The sequence below is a fragment of the Herpailurus yagouaroundi genome, unplaced genomic scaffold, assembly GCF_014898765.1.
Source record: "Herpailurus yagouaroundi ecotype Mexico unplaced genomic scaffold, PumYag 67690, whole genome shotgun sequence".
NCBI classification, from domain to species: Eukaryota; Metazoa; Chordata; class Mammalia; order Carnivora; family Felidae; genus Herpailurus; species Herpailurus yagouaroundi.
Window position 1 is genome coordinate 4,519,693 of NW_024420490.1, and position 21,124 is coordinate 4,540,816.

The window sequence follows — 21,124 nt, forward strand, 5'->3', positions numbered from 1 at the left end:
AAAAAAAAAAAAAAAACTTTTCTAGAGGACTTTGTAAACAATACAGGTGATAAAATTCAAAAGAGATCTTGTCACAAAGTAGGAAGAAGGGCTACATTGGATGATTTTCCTGCCCAAAATGTTCTTTCATAGTATATTTGGGGAGCAAGGGAGACAAAGACTGAGAGAATCCTATTTAAAATTCAAGTAAAGTGTTTTTGATACATCACGTAAGGCTCAAGATAATACTCTGTGTGTGTGTTGTGCAAATACACAATGCAGCCAACTCCTCCTCATGGCTTGGTAATTTTGTTCCTTAATCTTGTTTTCTTCAAGGGTGGAAAATGCTACTTTTCCCCTCAGTACACACCATTGTGGACCAAGGCTGCTCTTAGCTTGTGTCTCACTTCCTTGAGAGAAATAGGTAGTATCTCCTGAGATGTGTGCTGTCATGATTATGATTAAGAGAATACACGAAATACAAATACCGTTATCGTACGGAAGATTAAGAAAATTTAAGTACATACATTACAGTAGGTAGGAAATTTTAAGCCCTATTATTAAGGGTGCTGATTGTATTCCTTGATATATCCAAAGAATATTTGATTTTATCTGAATCTGCCATTTAAGTTCTTCATGAAAAATAATTTTGGATCTGCTAGAGAAATTTTGGATTAACTAATAGAATCTCTAATTAGAGTGCTGCACAGAAACATGACTAGATATTGGGAAGATAATTTTCTTTGTTTTTAATAATTAATTGAACTATTTTCAGCGTAATTCTTTCCCTGCTTGCCTTAACTTTAATGAGAATTTCACTTTCCATCTGTGTGACATTTGTTTGAATTATTTTACATTCATCAGATGATTCACTCTTTTATGGGACAATTTGTGTTTTAGCCAACTAACATTTTTTATTTTAGCTGGTGAAGGTAGTAATTATGCCAAATAAAGCCCATGGCGAGTTAGGTGATTTTCATCCCTAGGAACAGGACACTCTTATAAATCCTTTTAAATTTGACTTCCAGCCTGGAGAACAGCTCCCTCCAGAGATGACTGTGGCTCGATCTTCCGTTAAAGAATCCTCCAGAGAAGGCACCTCTTCGTTCCACGCAAGGCAGAAGTCTGAGGTCTGAATTCTCCACAGTTGCTAACTTTTACCCTAAAACTTGTCTGTAAAGAGTGGTCATGTGACATCATTACAGCCTATCTTTTCAAATTTCTTCAAATTTCTTCATAGTCCTTCTCCCACAAATAATGTAAGGACTTATAAAGTTAAGTAGTCTTCCTCATGCCATAATTCTGAGTTCTCTTTAAAAGATGCTGGAGTAAGTTATGGATCAATTAGGCACTGTTGTAAGTTCATAGGCCAAATCATCATCGCTCTGTTGTTACTTTTTATAAACCTGTTTCTTGTCTCAGGGTGGAGCATATCATGACCCCCACTCTGATGATGGCACCGCCCCCAAAGAAAATAGACACCTGTACAATGATCCTGTTCCGAGGAGAGTTGGCAGTTTCTACCGAGGTAAGCCCAGCCCCTAGCACCCCCTGGGGTCCTCTCTCCCTTCCCCCTCACTACACCTCCAGCCCATGGCCTCCACAACACTTCACTGCCCCGACTTCACGTCAGTGCCATTCTTGTCTACACTGTCGCCTTCCAACACTTCTCTCTGCTTTGTGTCCCACTGTCTTAGTTCAGGCCCTCATGGCTTCTGAGTTAGGTTCTTTGTGTAGCCTCCCACCTGATCTCCCTGTCTCCCAGGGTTGCCATCAAACCAGTCCTTGGAATGATCCACTTGAAGCTGTGTTCTTCTGACCATGCCACTCATTCATTCAATTAAGTTATATTTATTGATGTCACCTGTGTACCTGGTACTGTTCTAATTTAGAACATGTCAATGAACAAGACAGCCAAAGGTCTCCACCTTCACGGAGCTTACATGAGAATGAGGAGAGAACCACACTAAATGTAATAATTATGTAGAAAGTAAAGGGTAATAAATGCTGCAGGGGGAAAAATAGAGCAAGGCAACTCATTGCCTGCCCCCACCCCCCGCCCTGCCCCCAGGCCTCTACCTCTTACCTGCTAAGAGTCCTCTGGTGGTTTCCCATTGACATCAGAACAAAATGTGAATTCCCTAAGATGACTTTCCAGACATGCCATGCCCTGGCCCTTGCCATCCTCTCTAGCTGCTGCTACTCCATCTTGAAACACACTCCTCCCCGTGCTGGGATCGCTTGTTCCTGTCCCTTTAAAGGTCCTCCTTTGAAGTCCTCTGTTGTATGATGTCTTCCCTTTCCACCCAAAGTCCAGTGTGTTCTTCTCTGTTCTACCCATGGTTCCTTGTCTAGGCCTCTAACATGACACAGACTACATGGTACTGATTCTTTGTCTACATTTCTCTCTCACAAGGTTGCAAGCCCCTTTATCATATTTTCCTCTTTTACCCTCATTGACTAGCACACTGCCTAGCAGTTTCCAAGTATTTGTTGTTGTTGTTGTTGTTGTTAATAAATTAAAAAAATGTTTTCAACATTTATTTACTTTTAAGAGACAGACAGAGTATGAGTGGGGGAGGTGCAGAGAGAGAGGGAGACACAGAATCTGAAGCAGACTCCAGGTTCTGAGCTGTTAGCACAGAGCCTGATGTGGGGCTCAAACCCACTTAACCATAAGATCATGACCTGAGCTGAAGTGGATGCTTAACCGACTGAGCCACCCAGATGCCCCTCATAAATATTTGTTGATTGAATGAAAGAAAATCTTCAAGTGCACTTGCACAGCCTTAAAAAGTATACTTCGAGGGGAGCCTGGTTGGCTTAGTCAGTTGAGCATTTCTGCTCATGCATTTCTGAGCATTTCTGCTCAGGTCATGATCTTGCGGTCATGAGATCAAGCCCCAAGACAGGCTCTGTGCTGAGTGTGGAGCCTGCTTGGGATTCTCTCTCTCTGCTCCTCCCGCACTTGTGTGTGCGTTCTCAAAATAAATATTAAAAAAAAATGCACTTTAGGGGTGCCTCAGTGGCTAGTCGGTTAAGCATCTACCTCTTGATTTCAGCTGAGGTCATGATCTCATGGTTCATGGGATCCAGCCCTGTGTCGAGCTGACACTGACAGCAGAAGTCTGCTTGGGATTCTCTCCTCGCTCTCTGCCCTCCACCTCAAAATAAATAAATAAAAACTAAAAAAAAATTTTTTAAATATACTTTGATGGTTAACTGGCAACTAAAACAGATGCTTTGGAGGCTGTATGGATTTAGGAGATGTTGACAGAGAAAGGGATCCTCTTTGAAGAGCTATGCAGTAATAGAATGAGAGCCCCTGCAGAGCCCTAGCCCCTAGTGGGGAGACTTAACAGCAAGCCCACCAGGGAAGGGGCAAGGTCCTGGGTGTTCCAGAGGCTCAGCTTCTTAAAGCCTCCAAGAGTCATCATGACCTTCTACAGTCGCCCCCACCCACATCTTTTGGCTTCTCACTATGCTGTTGATTTGGGAGGACAGCTGGAAAGGGGCAGGAATTGGGGGAGAACACAGACAGCTGCTTGGTCATTTTAACTCAAAACCTGAGCTAAATAAATGTATAGAAGTGTTATTTAGGACTAAATGTATGTTGATTAGGCTACTTGTTCCCTCCCACCTCCGCATTTGAAAAGAGCATAGGGCAATAAATATACCTTTAATGCACTCTGTTTTTTCTCATGCTATGGTTACTTTAGAATCTTAAGGGACTAAAATTTTAATTCAGGTTAAAGTGAGTTAAAATATTCTAGTGTATATGAGCAAATGCCTTTTCTTCTTTCACTGTAAGTTTTACTTCCAAAATGGACCATACCTTTGTTATTTCTATAGGTGTCTGGGGTATATACTTTAATATAAAATGTTCACAAAGTTTTGATTAATTAGGAAAGACAGTTTTAGTTTGATTGCAAGTAAATTAAATTGGTTCATATCAGCAAAGCCCCTCATTTCTCTTCCTCATAATCTACTTCAGGGTTTGGCAGGTAGAACTTTTTTTTTATTTTATAAAGTCCAGAAATAAAAGGAAAAGATTTAACTAGGTGAAACATCTGGAGAGATCTGTCATTTCAATGATTCTACTAAATCTAACTGGATGAAGATTTAGTGGTATCATTGAAATGACCGATGTTTCCAGAATACTTCCTGTTTTCAGTCCTGCTGGTCAAAAGTCAAGTGAAATGGTGTCATTTATCTTGATATTCAGCCTGTATATTTCTTTTGTGATGAAATTTGCAATATATTTTGATTTATGACCAAGCTTAGAAATTGACAGAAAAAGATGCTAACGCCCCCACCCCCACTGCAAAGGGCAGGAAAGTATTTACTCATGTATGTTATGGTTTGTCTTTCTGTTCATTCCTGGATTAAGAACTTAGAGGAAAATAGTATTTTTTGCAAATAACCGAATTTCTTTGGAATTTAGTTTTAAACAATACAAAATTGACTCTGCCTCCCAAGTGTAAGGCTTAAAGCACAGTTAGTATATTCCAGCACACATATTGTTAAGAGTCACTTCAGACTAAGAATAGATTTTGCATAGTTGAGTCTTGATGTAAGAAAGCCTCCACTTCAAAGAATGTCAAAACAGTGAAGCGGTGGGGGGGGCTGTCCTATTCATACTTTTAAATATCCTATGATGTTCCTCAGTTAATCAGCTGACAGGTCAGTTTCTGTTTTGAATGTATATTGCCTGACCTTAACTGACCCATGTGGGTTATGGTCCCCCCCCCGGGGGGGGGGGGGGTGGGGTGGGGAGGGGAATGTTCCCTAGAATGCCTCCACCCTCAGAAAACACAAAAGTTATATAAAGGGCAGAGAAGGATTTTGACTGACTGACTGATTTATTTATTTATTTATTTATTTATTTAATTTGTGTGAGAGACAATGCAATCGAATCAATTAAGAACTGCTTTGGCCAAAAAAGGACCTCAGTGACTGATGTTTTCTTTATTCAGTGCCATCTCCTCGTCCAGACAATTCTTTCCATGAAAATAATGTATCAACCAGAGTGTCTTCCCTACCATCAGAGAGTAGTTCTGGAACTAACCACTCAAAAAGACAACCAGCATTCGATCCATGGTGAGTATTCTGGTTTGTTTTTACTCTTTTTTCCAATTGTAGATTGGAGATTTCAAAGAAATCTGGAATACACTTTTTAGCTTGCTTTCTTTCTCAAGAGAGAGTGTTTGTTAAGGAGATGATGATTTGCCATTATTTGTAATGATTTATTTCAAGTTCAGCGTTTATATTAAATGTCATGTAAAAGAAAAATCTGCCGGGTCAATAAATGCCTCACATCTTCCATTGCATTCTTCTGATAGGAGTGATGTCCTTCACTGTCTCTTTCGTTGCCGTTGAATCACATAGCGGACACTTTGCTTAGCACTTTGTGTGCACCATCTCGCTTGGTTCTTACAGTTAGCCCTTGAGACAGGGGCGGCTCACAGTCTGTAAGTGAGGAAGCTGCAGCTTAGAAAAAGGAAAGCACTTGCCTGGCGCTGGACGGCCCATTGCAGGGAGAGGGGAGCCAGGATCTAGACCTAGATGAGGTCTGACTCCAAAGCTTGTACCTTTCACCTCGATGCCACCTGTCTTTCATTCAGGGTGAAAAGATAGAAATAGGGCAACACCTTTTATGCCACCACAAAAGCATAATGGTAGTCAAAGGTTAAAATGATGTGCCAGCTTTGCTTATCCTTTTATGTCCTTTGCGTCATATGTAGTAAAAAGGTAGGGAGAGAATTATTTTGTGTATTAAGTCTCATCAGCAGATGTGTTTGGGGAATAAGGACATTTTGTTTTATAAGCTTTTTTTTTTTTTTTTTAAATGTTTATCTTTGAGAGAGAGCTGAGCTGGTGAGCAAGCAGGGGAGGGGCAGAGAGAGAGAGAGAGAGAGAGAGAGAGAGAGGTAAAGAAGCCGAAGCTGACTCCACACAGTCAGCACAGCACCATATGCGGGACTCGAACTTACAGACCATGAGGTCATGACCTGAGCCAAAATCAAGAGTTGGATTCTTTTTTTTTTTTTTTTTTAAACATCAATGTTTATTTATTTTTGGGACAGAGAGAGACAGAGCATGAACGGGGAAGGGGCAGAGAGAGAGGGAGACACAGAATCGGAAACAGGCTCCAGGCTCTGAGCCATCAGCCCAGAGCCTGCCGCGGGGCTCGAACTCACGGACCGCGAGATCGTGACCTGGCTGAAGTCGGACGCTTAACCGACTGCGCCACCCAGGCGCCCCCCCCCTTTTTTTTTTTTCAACGTTTATTTATTTAAGAGTTGGATTCTTAACCAACTGAGCCACCCGGGCACCCCAAGGACCTTTAAAAAAAATAATAATAATAATGTAGACGATCCTGTCAGATTTCAACTCTGGTGTTTGTTGCTAGAAGCCATAGAAGGGTCTGAGGTCCTTCAGTACTCCTGACCCTAGGTGGTTGCGTAATTTTCACACTGCTGGCAGGGTTGTATTGAGGTCTTAGTGTTACTGTGCCCTATGGTGAAAACAATTTAATTATTTTTAAGATAATAATAAAAATGATGGTTTTAAAGCTGTAAATACTTTTATAAGCACAGTTTACGTCCATTGCCTTATTTATTAAATGAAAGTCTTTACATTAATGGCTAAGAGGTTGGACTCTTGTCTGTGTGACTTGAACCTCTGTCCCTCAGTCTCCTCATCTGTAAAATAGGGCAAAGAATACTACTTCCCTCAGAGGATTAATGTGATCATCAAATGAAGGAGAACATCAAAAGCACCTAAAGCGGTGCGTGGCACAACGTGACTTGTTACTGTTAGCTGCAGTAGTTTATATCCTTAATGTCCTCTGACTTCAGTATGACTTGTCAGGTGTCTCCCCTCCACTTCCTTTGCTGATAAACCTTGGTACGTTTTCTATGTGACTGTAGACCAGCTCTTCTGTACTACAACTTCTTGTAGTTACCAGCTTTGACAAGCCATGAGTGTAGTGTCTCTCATTAGTGAGAATACGGAAGTAGAGAAGAAATGGTTTTTCCTCTTGGTTATTGTATGATGGAGTGGTGATGGTTTAAAAGAGCATCAATTAAAGATTAACATGGTTCTATCAACAACCTTAGGTAGGTCAGATCAAAACAAAACCAAACATGGGATAGGCAGTATGAACAACATACTGTTTCTGTCTTTTTTTTTTTTTTTTAAGTTTATTTATTTTTGACAGAGAGAGACACACACACACAGAGCATGAGTGGGGGAGGGGCAGAGAGAGGGAGACACAGAATCCGAAGCAGGCTCCAGGCTCTGAGCGGTCAGCACAGAGCCTGATGCGGGGCTCAAACTCACAGATCGCAAGATCATGACCTGAGCCAAAGTCAGACACTCAACCAACTGAGCCACCCAGGCGCCCCTGTTTCTGTCTTTTTGATAGTCCATTTGAGTAGAGCTTGGTTAGACCAGGGTATATGTAGAAACCTGGAAACAGATTTTTTTTTTTTTTTAAAGAATTAGAGACATAATTGGGACATTGAACTTTAGACTTTAGACACGTCTTCAACGAGTCACCCCTACTTTGATTCTGCTGTTATGAGGCTTCAGAGAATTTCAGAATTAGCAGCTTGAATTGCAGTATTCTCTTGTTTCCACTGCCCCTCATGTTAAGACTGCTATGTACTTGTCCTTCGGGAGACTTACCTTAACTTTTTTGTCTTTGAACAAGATATCTCATTGGTTCACCATACTGTGTATATTTGAGAGAAACGCAGCTTGATAACTTACAAAAACGTGAACGAGCCTTGTTATGGTAACATAGTGACTCGCTGTTCCTAAATTATCACTTGCCTAAGGGCAGTCTGTTTCTCCTTGATAGTGTTACTTCACATTTCTTTTGGGAAGAGAATATTTGTACAGCGGACATGCTTCGTGCAATGGAAGAATCGAGTTACTAGATCATATTTTAGAGTGATAGATATTGTTGGGGTGTCTGACTCTTGATTTCAGCTCGGGTCATGATCTTGTAGTTCGTGGGTTCGAGCCCCACGTCAGGCTCCAAGCTCACAATGCAGGGCCTGCTTGAGAGTCAGTCTCAATCTCTCTCTCTCTCTCTCTCTCTCTCTCAATATGTCAATCTCTCTCTGTCCCTCCCCTGCTTGTGTGCCCATGCACATGCTCTCTCTCTCAAAATAAATTTTTAAAAAATAATCATGAAATAATAGATATCATAGTATACTATCCAGGGTAGTTATTTTGGCCATCTCAGCTATCCAGAATCCAGTTACAAACTGGGAGATAAGCCAGAATATCTCAGAACAAGAAAAACAGGGTTAATGCAGTCAGATTCATCCTTACTAATGAGAAAACACCTTCACTCTCCCTATAAGCCTGTTTACTCTTATGCACAGTTTTAGCAGTTGGCCCTGGAGGTTGTCATGCAAGAAATAATGCCAGGTAACAAGACAGTGTGAAGAGGGAGAAAGATTCCAAATAATAGCCAGGGAGAGGTGAGGGGTATTTTTGCCTTTTCTCGGGCTCCCAGTGGCAGTATCATTTTTAGCCCTTCTGGTTTCACATGTAGAATAGATAATGCATATAGCATATATATATATTTATAAAATAGGCTGCTCTTACTTTGCTTAAGAAAGACAAAGTGTATAAATACATTTGGAAAGACTGCTGTCAAAATTGGGTTTAAAAGTAATGTTTATACGGTAAACCAAATTAATTTGAAGTCCCAGTGATGAAGGTAAGCGAAGGATTGCTGTCACTTGCTTGCACAGTCCCAAGCTTTTTCTTCTGGTTAAGTTAGGAATATGTTGGCATCCATTATTGCTTGCTACCATAACTCAGAAAATTGTTCACTGATTATTTTCTTCTCAGACATCACCTTAGTCCCATGGCCAGGGGAGGGGAGGTAGCAGGGAATATCATGCTGCTCCCAGAGGGATTCTTCTGACGCGCCAGGATTCTGACCCTCTATCCAACCTGCCAGTGTCCTACCTTGAGTCTGTGAGCAGCTTGAGGTCACACTCCTTGTTTTCTTTTTCTCTCTGGCCCCAACACCTGACACCAGACCTACCACGTACACAGTGCTTCGTAAATGTTGGTTGACTTTGATTCAGTCAGCTTTCATTCCTTCCTTTTTTAGGAGAGTCTCTTGAATTTTCTCTTTCTTCTTCACCCCCTGTAAAACAACTGTTGTGTTAAATGATGTCAGAGCAGGGGGAGGTTGCTGCCCCCCACCAACTGTGTAATCAGCCCTGGATAACGGGCCAGGTGACTAGCTGGGTGGTCCTTCTCAAAGGTCCTGCCCCTGATAAGGATGTGACCACCCACCTACCCTTCCCTTGTACTGCTCTTCTTGGACCTGTCTGTTGCCTGTACCAACAGAATCATATCATAGGATCTGGAATTCACAAGTGAGATAAATTATGGGGACACACTCTTACTCATTTGTAGTAGTGCTGGTTGTAAATGATGAAGTCTCTGTCTTCATTCTTTTGGACAACACACAGCTTTTCAGGTGCCTCTGTTCCAGGCAGCTTTTCTCCGTGTCCACCCTTCTCTGAGTCTGTCTCCCAGGCTTTCTCCCTTGTTTCTCTAATTCTCTGCCATGTGTGTCTTTCCATGTAGCTTCTCCCTTTCTCTGTCCTTTCTCTCTGTCTCCCCCCAACACACTTGTGCTCTTTTTCTTTCTCTCAGACTTCCTTTTTGTGTCTTTTGTGATGCATGCACACTCATGCTTCACTCCTAGCTTTCATCTTCTAGTCCAAGAGTAATTTATTTCCTTTTCTGTTTTGGTCTCTGGAATCTTTCTCTGCGTAAATCTTGGCCCCACCATCTCTGCTCAGCTTCAGTCTGAAGATGTTTTCCTCATCATTCCCCCTTCCCCTGGGCTCTAGTTTATCCAGTGTCTCTGGACAGACCCTGCAGAGGGTCTCTGATTCATCTTCCCTGCCTTTTGTGGTCACAAGGAACTGCAAACCCTGGGCTTTTTGTCCTGCTCCTTCTTTTCTTTCATTACCCTTACGAGCCCCTTTCACTTTCATCTTACTGGATAGAGACTCTTCTTTCCCTCCCAAATCTGCTCCTCCCGGGCCTAGTGTCTCAAGCCTTCTCTTGCTCTCATGCCAGCATTAACATTCTCACCGTAACGCCCATTCCTGTCCTGAGCTTGCAGTCATGATGAACATGTCCCCCTTAAAGATTTCCTGGATTGGCAGAAAGCACTTTTACTACTCGGCATACCTTTGAGGTTTTGTTGGACTTACATTCTGATTGGTAAAAAATTCTGCCTATTAATCCGAATACTTGGCTGTGCTTCTAGGTTAGGTGCAGACCCCATTATGGAAGGATATAAGCTATATCATAAGCAAATAGTTCTTTGACTTCTGGAAGTTACAGGACAGTAAAAATATTTGTATTGCTGGTTGGTTTAGATGCTCTCTGAGGTTCCTTTCAATCCTGAGAGTTGTACTTTTGTGATTCCAGCAAACTACACTGTTTTACTGTTTACTTAGAATCAAACTTTTCATTATTCCATCCTTACCCATTCCATCGTGTGAGGTTTTGAAGTTTTCTAGCTTTCAAATTGTAAATGTATTATTCTGAATTCCGGTGCTAGTTATTTGTATCGGTTGTGTTGTATTATGAAAGTTTTACTTCAGAACTTGGAACTCTCTCATTGATGTTTAAAATTGCGGGTCCTAATGAGTTTCAGGAACACTTGGGCGTACAGTACGGGTTTTTACTTCCTCGGTATTCCCATTAACTTTTAAGCTAAACAAGAAGAGATGATCGTTGCTCTTTCAGTCATGTTTTCCTGTTTTGTTTTGTTTTTTATCTGTTTCTCTTTTTAAATCTGTTCTCTTTTTAAATCTCTCCCCTTATTGTCTTAGATCTTGAGTTTTTGATTTTTCAAATAAATTTTCTGTGGTTTGTCCAACCTTTTTATTATATCTGTAGTACATGTTTGATGTTGAAACTAAAAAGAAGAGTAATAGATCACCAGTAATCTTATTACCCAGAGATGATAGCTATTAAGATTTTATTTTATTCCTGCCTTAAAAAAAAAATGTGTGTATAGACACATATATGCCCCCCTTTTAAAATACAGTTGGGCTCACACTATGTAGGAAGTTTTGAATCTTGTGGTTTTCACCTAGTATTATAGTTTAAATATTTCTTTAGATGACTGAAAATTCTTTGAAGATGTGATTTATTTTTGATAGCTTCATGGTATTTTTTATCATGTGGCTCTGTAATAGTTTGTATAGATGTTTTCTGCCTTCACACAGATTTAATCAAGTAAAGGATGCTGCTTTGCTCATGCTGTCTTAGAAGTTTTAGTAACTTCTTCACCATTAGGTGTTCTAAAACCATAAATATGAATGCACTCTCACCTTTAATGCTTTACTCTTGATTTTAGGGAACAGCTAATAGAAGGAATTCAATCATTTTAGAAAATGGCTTTCCACAGTCATATATTAACATTTTAAGTAGAGCCCATGGAATGTGTCTTTTTGAACAACACCAGTTGGGTTGCTTTTTAAAGACTGCAAATTAAATAATACAGGGCCTATTAACATACAAGTCACCAACTTATTAGGGCCAAGATGTCCCGTTTGCTGTCTATTCATACCTTCTATTTGTATTAAAATACCTGGTGGTGTCAGTGCTATGAAGCTTAATGTTGTCAGTATTTTCAGTTAGAAGCTTTTTTTTCCAAGAGTGCTTTGTATTAAAGCATTCATCTTGTCTATATTTTTTTCTTACCTGATCTATTTTTCAATTTAGTTTCAATAAATAAATACAACATTTTTATAAGGGAATTTTCCAGTTCAAGGCAATTTTTGCTTTTATTTACAATGCTTTTGTACCACCGTTTTTTTGTTTGTTTGTTTGTTTGTTTTGCTTTGTTTTGTTTTTTATGTTTAATATCTTGGCAAGCCACTAATAATGAACTTGTTGAGTTGGTTTTTAAAAGGTAAATAGAAAAATGAAGATATTGAAAATGTTTCAGTTATTTCCCTTGGAGGGTTATGGAAAAGGCATCCTTTAAACTGTGTGCTTTTCAGACTCTCACATTCAGAGGTTTTCAACAGCATGAAAATGGTCCTGCAGCACAGTTACCAGATCATTTGTAATAATAGCTCAAAGTGAGCCTGTGCTAAAGGCTAATCATTAACCATGGTTGATTAGATTCAGTTCCTCCTGTGCTTTTTAGAGGCTCTTCACCTACGTGCTTGATTTTTCATGGCTGTTTGAATCTGGTTTCATGCATTTTTTAGTCTTCATTATATTTGTCATATAATGGCAGGAGAACGATTGAAAGATCAATATGATAAAAATGTCTTCCCATTTAGGAAAAGTCCTGAAAACATTAGTCATTCTGAACAACTCAAGGAAAAGGAAAAACAAGGTTTTTTCAGGTCAATGAAAAAGAAAAAGAAGAAATCTCAAACAGTAAGTAGATGGGTACTTTCTATATACAGTGACATACGAGTCTGCATTAGTCTGTGGGTACTTTACATTTTGTATGTGGCAATGAAAGTGAATTATTTTCTTATTGAGATTTGACATACATACATTGTATATGTGTCTTTCTAAATTCTATACAACTATTTTCCTCTCAAAGAGCCTTTTCCAGATTCCACAGAATCTCTAAGAATAGAAGAAATTTAATTTGGATTACAGAGAACACTTTAAACCTCTCTCAGTAAACACCTTATCCATGTAAAAAAAAAAAAAAAAACTATGAAGCTGCAGGATTTAGTTTTCTTTGGGGAGTAAAGATATGTGAAAACTTAGGAAATGGTTTTGGTTTATGCTTAAATCCTGGAAGTTTATAACTACCCATCATTCATTATTCTTCCCTGGCTGGTTTTCCAGTTCCCCTGTTGACAAATGCATTTCTGGGCTGCCTAATCACAGAGAGGAGAATAGTATTTGACATTTCAGGGCTTGCTTTAGTAGGAAGACATGTTTATCTTGTGACTGAACTGTGAAATGGAACGAGTCTTATCTCCTGGGAGCCCGCTGCCTGAACCAAGGTTTGGCTCCATGGAACCGTGCACATCACATCCCTGAGCCACCCAAGCAAGGATTCTGCTGGTTAGTGACGTGAGGAAACATAGGGAAGCGAGGCCTCCAGGCCAGCGGGAGCTTTCTTCACCCACGTGAGGCCTGCTTCCCCCTTTGCTTGTTGAGTCAGCTATTTTAAATGATTTTGTTTCTATTTCTACATCTTACATGATTGACTTTCATTTATTTTAAAAGGGAAAAAGATTCTAGGATTATGATTCATTGGTAAGTAACGATGAGATAGATGATAGTAGGAACAAGAATGGAACACCCAAAGTAAGGATCACAGATGTTTTAGAAGTATTAATAAAGATCTTTCTAGATTACCTTTCTAGACTATTCTTTCATTTGCTTATTTGTTAAATTGATATATTTCATTGTAAAATAAATGAGCTCATTGTAGAAAAATTGAGAAAAAAATGCTTTCTAATCTTATCACCCTATTACAACTAGCATTAAGATTTTGGTATATTTCTCCTAGCTTTTACCCTATGCATGTTTGTGGAAAGAAGGTGGTTTTTAAGTTTGTTTTAAATAATAGTAATCCTTGTAGTATAGTTTTGTGTCCTGGCTTTTAATAGTAAATATATCTATCAATCACACATACACACAATATATATTTTACTACACAGATCTTGTTATCTTCATTTTAATCGCGGCATAATATTCCTGAAGTGTTTAAAAAAGAAAAAAAAACACTACCTGTGCCTTTAACTGAAATTCACTTAAATCAAAATGCCACTCAAATATTGCTACATTTATTATTTACACTGGATGAATAAAATAGGCCAGATTTATTTAAAGTAGAGGAGCTTAAAATATTTAAAGTGCTAATAAAGTAAAACTTTTATCATTGTCTGTAGAACATACTTATCCATCATGAACGTTGAACTTAGGCTACCTCTCCTCACCACTGTTATTTTTATTCTGAGGATTTTGTTTTTGTTCTTAACCTCAGGTCTGTAGCCACTGTGGGGTAATTAAGTGGAAGAACGTAGCAGGAACCAAGGAATTGAAGGTGTTTTGTGTATAGATTTGGCTTTTGATGTCAGTCTGCATTAGACTAACATTAAACCTAAAGCCCCTGGCCTACTACGGCCTGAGTTGATATGTTGATTGACTCTGTTATTCAGGATCTGGTTCAAATTCTAGATTTTTAAATTTTAGATTTTCAAAAAGTATAGGTTAGTATAAATAAGAAAATTATTTTCTAACAGTCTCTCCACTTGAACTTACTTTTTTTAGGTTTTTATACATTTCATTTTTGGTATGTAATGTAACTGCAAAATATTGCTGTATAGGCCACTATGCTTTAAGCCTTCCAAGTCAAAAATTATTTGTGCCTCTGCATTTTTTAATTAAAAGAAAAAAAATTTTTAAGGACTTTGGTATCTAGAGTAAGATTTCCAAAGAGCCCTCTATATCCTGCCAGATCTCAGGCTCCTAAGCCTGGCATTATGTTAACTCTGTCTCTTCAAGTGAGTATTGAAACAGAATTAAAGGTAGTTTGTTTTGTTTTGTTTTTGTTTTGTTTTGTTTTGTTTTGTTTTTCACTTTCTATGAGTCAGCAAAAGGAAACCAGCTTTGAAAGATTTAAAGCTTTGTGGCATTTGCATAAGATTAAAAAAATAAAAAAGAAATGTAATGCCCAGTGCACATAGAGAAACAGGACATTTTAAAACCTCAGTGGGTCCTAAATCTAGTTTAACACCTTTATTTCACTGGTAGAAGACTACCCAGGCCAGTTGTGACCTGCCCAAAGCCACATAATCAGTTGGGAGAACTAGAGGTGGGGTCTTCTAAATAACAGGCCCAGACTCAGTTCATGCCACAGGCCCATCTCTGGTGGAGAGCCTCTGGCCACTGAGTCCTGGGAATTCTCTTGTGGTCTCCTTAGCGATGTGAATTAAATTCTTCCCTGGGATCCCATCATGGGAACAGAATCCTTCATGGGCTGTCTTCCTTGAATGGCTTCATACAAGGTGGTATGAATGCCTTCATATATATTCTCAATCTCTGACAATTGAGCTATCCAAAACAGGGAAGAGTGGTGCCAAAAAATAATTCTGTATTGTAAAGGTGCCTGCTTTGACTCAAGCAAATCTGGAAGCCGCCTTGGGAAATCTGGCCTCAGTTCCACATCCAGAGTTGCATAAGCCCTCAGAGCATATGGTGACTTTGCCAACTTGGTAATTGTAGCCTAGTTAGTTAGTATCTCACTTGGTAATCATGCGTCAATTTAAAGATTGAACTTTGTTTTTTCACTTTGAAAACCTGTATTCTGAATTGTGCCACATAGTTTCCATGGGGTAAATATTTCTTTAACACTATGGAACCAGGCTTCTTCCTCGATGGTAGAATCCTGTAACAGTGATAATTCCTCTTCCAAGTGATGTTTTCTGGTTCAACAATAGACCATGTTGAAAAGGGTTTGCAGTATCTTCTCTTTTTTTCCCCCCTATAGGCAGATTACATGGTCAATTATTTAGTTGCTGAAGTCCTCTCTAGCAATTAGGAAAAGACTGAAGTTCATCAGTAGCTCTTTAAACATAGTTCTTTATAATAATCGTATTTCTGATAATAAATAAATCCTTAAATGTTTTGTTAAGCTCAATGTGAATAGATATGTGTAAGTTTCTAGGCATTCCTACTATAGGTAAGGATCATGACCACATGTTCTTTATATACATTGAAGTTTTTGTAGGTCTTGAATTTACATTGTTGGCATCTTCATGTCCAAGTGAGAAATGACACAGAACTTCTTCTAGGTGCACACAACAGCACAGAGATTCCTTAAGTGACTATCAATATTTAACAGTATCAGGGCTTCCAAGGGCTAGGAGTTTCAGTAAGAACACCTTTTTTTCTTTTCTTTTTTTCTCTTTCTTTGCTTTTTCTTTTTTCTTTTCTTTTTTCTTTTCTCTTTTTTTTTCTTTTTTTTTTGCAATTAGTTTATTTGTATCTTATATTGCAGACAGATTCCACCAACGGGGAGAATCCAAGCATCAAGAAATCCCTCTTTCCTCTTTTTAATTCAAAGAATCATTTAAAGCATAGTTCTTCTTTGAAAAAGCTTCCTGTAGTCACTCCACCCATGGTACCCATTTTTATGTATGGTAGCCCTGAAAACTGCTCCAGTAAACTTGTTTTACTGATGACAACAGCATGTCTTATTTTCATGGGGTCATATTCTCTTTGTGCTAGTTAAGTACCTGAGCCAGTTCCATAAATTCACTGAAATACCAATTCTTCGCCATTCTGGATTTTCTGAATCAGTTAAGGAAGTTGAAGCATAAAAAGCTATTAAACTAGTGGAAGAACTAGTTTGGGTTGTCTGGTTACCCACTTGTCGGCAGATGGCATTCATAAAATCCCTTATTTCCTGTAAAGAATTTGATTAACATTTACAATTAACAGTGTCTTTTCATTTGACTCACAAAGTTTGTTAACACTTGGTTGGCAGTTTGTTCTTTGAAACCAAGTTGAGTTGACCAAATTGAGTGAGCTAGCAGGCTCCATGAAAACACCTTCTCTTGGTTGGTGATTTGCTTTTTCCTTGCCTGGCTCTAGCTTTTGCTGGTCACTTAGTGTAAAGCCAGGGCTTTTGCTTGGCATTTGGCATTATTCTGTGTTCACCAAAATCGGTGAATGGACCAATTGCATTCATCTGGAATTTGTGGCACAAATTTCCAGCATTTTTATAGTGTATAACGCTAGACCCAGATTTACTGGGCGGTGTCTTGGGAATATGATTCAAACCATACTTTTCCCACTTTGGTATCCTTGAAAGCCTGCTAGCCTTCTTTGGGCACCGCCAAATACAGTGTTTGGATCATTTTCCCAGCAGGAGCAAATTTTTGTTTTATTGAACTGGTTCATAACCTAACTGCAATATGGAATGAGGATACGACAGCAGTTCCTGGTACAGCCCAATTTAACTGCTCTCTCTTACAGCGACTAAAACTAACAGCATGGGAATGCTTTAAGGGTTGAGGTTTTAACAAAGCTGCATGACATCTGCCAATTTTTCCTAATGCAGGGAAAATTATTAAGAGGGCAGCAGAATTTAACTGGCATCACTTGCATTGTGAACGTCGGGAGAGTTTTGGTTTCTTTTTTTTTTTATTGGGGGCGGCGGGGTCGAGTTTCGGTTTCATTTGATTTGCTTTTGTTCTCCTCTTGGGTGTGGTTGCATATCTTAATTAGGCTTATTGGGGTTCTTACTGAATCTTTGTCCATATTCTGCTCTAGGTACCCAATCCTGATGGCCCTGATCTTCTGACACTACAGAAAGCCATTCACTCTGCTAGCACCCCGGGCAGCAGACCAAAGGAGTGGCGTCCTGACAAGATCTCTGATTTACAGACCCAAGTGAGCGGTGCCTGCCTCACTCCTAGATTCTTAGACTCTGCAGTGGCTGTCTCTCTTGAGTGGAGGGCAGGGTTGAGGAATTTAGCCTCTGTGTTACAACAGGCTGAGAGCCTCCTCAGAATATACCCTCTCTAATAGCCAGATGCATTTCGGGAGTCCAAATGAATCTTGTTTCAGTGACCCATGTTCTCATGGGAAAAAAAGTGAGATTCCATTAGCCTTCAGCTAGCCCAGGCTGGGCGTGGTGGGTGGATGTTGGAGGGGATTAAGAGGGATAATTAAGGTGTGGTCCCAGCCCATAAATACTACATATCCTAGAAGAGAGAGAGAGAGGATCTATAAATCATCATCATTCATGGTAAAAAGTGAGACATGCCATCAAATGCAGGGGAGGTGAGAGTGGGAAGATGAAGGTTTCATTAAATGTGGTAGCATATGAATTAGGCCTTGAAAGACAGACATGATAACCTTTCTTGAAAGAATAAACTTATGAAATCAATACTATTTTTGATAGAAATTGAGCAGTTGCATTAGGAACTGCATATCAGACAGTATTGTGCAATCACATTTACCTGCCATAGGGGGAATAAGCAGAAAATGCAATCAGTAAATTTTTTAGGTAACTGAGGTTTATCTCCTTTGAACAACTGTTTTGATTAGGAGTGTTTTAATATTGCATCTTTTCAGTATCCCATAATGAGCACAGTAACATAATCTAACTAGTTTTTTGATCATATTAATATTTTTATAAACCCAGTATTCCTCTGTACTATAATTTCTGATAGCCTCTATGAACTTTTGAGGCTCTAGGACTTCTTGTACCTATAGATGGCCACAGATTTCTGTGATTCAGAGGAAGAGGGTCTATTTCCATAGGTTTTTTGTTTACTTTCTTTAACTGTTACTTAGAGCCACTGACACAAGTTCCCAGATTTCACTTGCATTTGCCCAACCTTTTATATTTTCTGCTTCTAACATAGTATAGGCTGGGAGGAGGGAAGGGGACAGAGAAGGTGTAGGGAACCAGATATCCATGTTATTGGACATGTATCTGAATTAAGAGCACAGGGCTCTGAGTGAGGGCCTGACATCCTCTTCCCAGTTTTATAAAAAAGAACGTGGGGCTTTAGAACCTTCTTTGTGTAGCCATTTGTTTCACTACGAAGCTCTTTTCAGGTTACCTTATATATCCAGCTGGACCCAAAGTATTGTAATTGCTCGATAGTTACATGTGGTCAGGGCCATAAAAATCACCAGGAGTCGCATTGTGTTATCATACCAATTTCAATAACAGAAAACACACAGTGTGTACCGTACTGTGCCACCTTTCCTGGGGACCACAGAGCTTTCTCAGGCAGACTTTGGAATGGCCACGGAGGATGCTTCCTCAGGAGCAGTTTCTACCTGAGTCCATTCTCAAGCAATTTCCCTTTGATTTCAGTGCTCTGTTCCTTGAGATCATCGACATTTTATTAAAACTTTGCTGAGCCCTTAAACGCATGGCCCTTGAAGGTTGGCAGCCAGAGGTGCCCCAAGGCTAGGGCTACATCCTGATTGCAGGGTCCCTGGACCTTGAATTTCAGGATGCTTTCACATGCCTCTTCTGATGGTGAGCCTCATCACACAGCACTTAGAGGAGGAGAAGGAGTGAGCCACCTTTCGCCAGTGGGGAAGCCCACAGTTCAGCAGTTGCCTGAGAATAGTTGGCCAGTGTGGGGCAGATGGCTGCCAGGACCCTTCCTTCTGCCTTGAAGCACAATCCCCCTCCACAGTACAGCACCAGTGGGGTCTGCGCTCCAGCCACGCAGCAGACAAGCAGGGCAGCTCTTAAGCCCATGTTAGGAATCCAGAACCTCCTGTGAGGGAACTGTGTTTTAGCATCTGTAGGGCTTTTGCTCCTTTTTCTCTGCTTTGCTCACTTTTCAGTGTTCAAATCTTACCCTACCCCCCAAAAAGTAAAAGTGTGGAAAGGGAACGTTTAGATTTTTGCAATGTCAAGGGAAAGGGAAAATCGGGGAGATAAGAACAGAAGGGGGGGATATGCAATTTGTAGCTGAGTACGCTGCTGCCTAATTGAAACATTACATTTCTTCAGTTCTCTGTTGCCGCTAGATATGGTTGAATGGCTGAGTCCCGGCTTGTGAAAAATAAGTGGCAGCTTTATGCGGAGCTGTTGGGGAGTCTTCTCAAAAAGGGAGAGGCATGTTCCTTCTGCTGCTCCCTGCTGGCTGAAGCAGGAGATCCTTTCCCTGTGAAGATGGGATGCAGCCAGATAGAAGGTGCCTAAGCCTTTGATCCGCCACCACACCAGCTCTAGATTTCTTAGCTAGTTGTCATTAAAGATAAATAATTTTGATCTTATCTGAAAATGAACAGAAAGACAGATAAGGCTGGATTTAGCCCCTCCTTCCCCATGCCCTCTGTGCTGGCTACAAGCAGTCATCTCAGATCTGTGCTCACTTCTCGCAGCTCTCCAGTCTACTCTAAATGAACTCCTATGTGCGCTCTCCTCTTTTCTTCCAGAGCCAGCCGTTAAAATCACTGCGCAAGCTGTTACATCTCTCTTCAGCCTCAAATCACCCGGCTTCCTCAGACCCCCGCTTCCAGCCCTTAACAACTCAACAAGCCAAAAATTCCTTCTCAGAAATTCGGATCCACCCCCTGAGCCAGGCGTCTGGCGGGAGCAGTAACATCCGGCAGGAGCCCACACCCAAGGGCCGGCCAGCCCTCCAGCTGCCAGGTCAGATGGACCCTGGTTGGCACGTGTCCTCTGTGAGCCGGAGTGCCACAGAGGGGCCCTCCTACTCTGAACAGCTGGGTGCCAAGAGTGGGCCAAACGGGCACCCTTATAACAGAACAAATCGGTCTCGAATGCCAAATCTGAATGATTTAAAAGAGACAGCCTTGTAGTGTGCGCTGGGGTAGGGGATGGGGGGTAGGTAAGCCAGTGGAGAGGGGACGGGAGGGTGTGGGTGGGTGGGGAATGGGCTGGGCTGGGCTGGGCTGGGGTGGTCAGCCAGTATTTTCAGCTTTATGAAGGTGAGTGCAATATTGTATGTGTGGAGCCCTCTGGCTCCTCACGGCTACAAATGCTAGTCAGGGATCTCAGAGGCACAGGAGTTCCTTAGGGACCACCAGTCCCCTCGGATCTCGTGTGAGAATGGATAGAATGTGCCACTGAGGAAGAAGACATTCTTGCCAGTTTCTCCCCTGTACATTCCAGCTTTAGTGCAATCCCTGTTGAACTTGGGAAAGCCAGGGCATGTTCTGGTACTGCAAGGGATAGAAGAATTCATGTTGACCGATGCCCTTACCACAGATTTTTTTTGCCTAAACTAAACGTGGGGTTTATTGTAATCCAAGCATATCCCTTTGAAGGGTTAGCAGATGAACTAACTGTATGTCTTAAATTGTTTTCTAAACTCCCATATTTGATAGGATTTGTAACATTTATTTATAATTAATATTGTACTGTTCTAATCATACCTTTTATGTTAAATGTAAAGTTATTTTGAGCTGTTTGGAACATTGTGAAGCAGTGGGACAGCTACAGTAGTTTCTATAAAAACTAAACAGTAACATTTATATATTGCATCAGGAGTATTTTATTCTATATATAAATATATATATATGGTAAATATCTGTCTGTTTTCTAAATATAATCATTTAAAGAAAGTATCGTTATGACACTATCTGC

General features: G+C 40.3%; 1 protein-coding gene across 1 annotated transcript in view; it reads left to right on the forward strand.

Moving 5' to 3' along the window:
- The window catches only part of CDKL5 (cyclin dependent kinase like 5), a 195,826-nt gene extending 175,452 nt beyond the window's left edge, over positions 1-20,374 (forward strand). The window contains exons 11-17 of the mRNA XM_040468278.1: positions 966-1,109; positions 1,402-1,507; positions 4,956-5,079; positions 12,339-12,438; positions 16,031-16,153; positions 17,308-17,427; positions 19,951-20,374. Of these exons, the coding sequence (XP_040324212.1) occupies positions 966-1,109; positions 1,402-1,507; positions 4,956-5,079; positions 12,339-12,438; positions 16,031-16,153; positions 17,308-17,427; positions 19,951-20,337 (1,104 nt within the window). The 3' untranslated portion in view covers positions 20,338-20,374. The remainder of the gene's footprint in view (positions 1-965; positions 1,110-1,401; positions 1,508-4,955; positions 5,080-12,338; positions 12,439-16,030; positions 16,154-17,307; positions 17,428-19,950) is intronic.
- Positions 20,375-21,124: the final 750 nt, after the last annotated feature.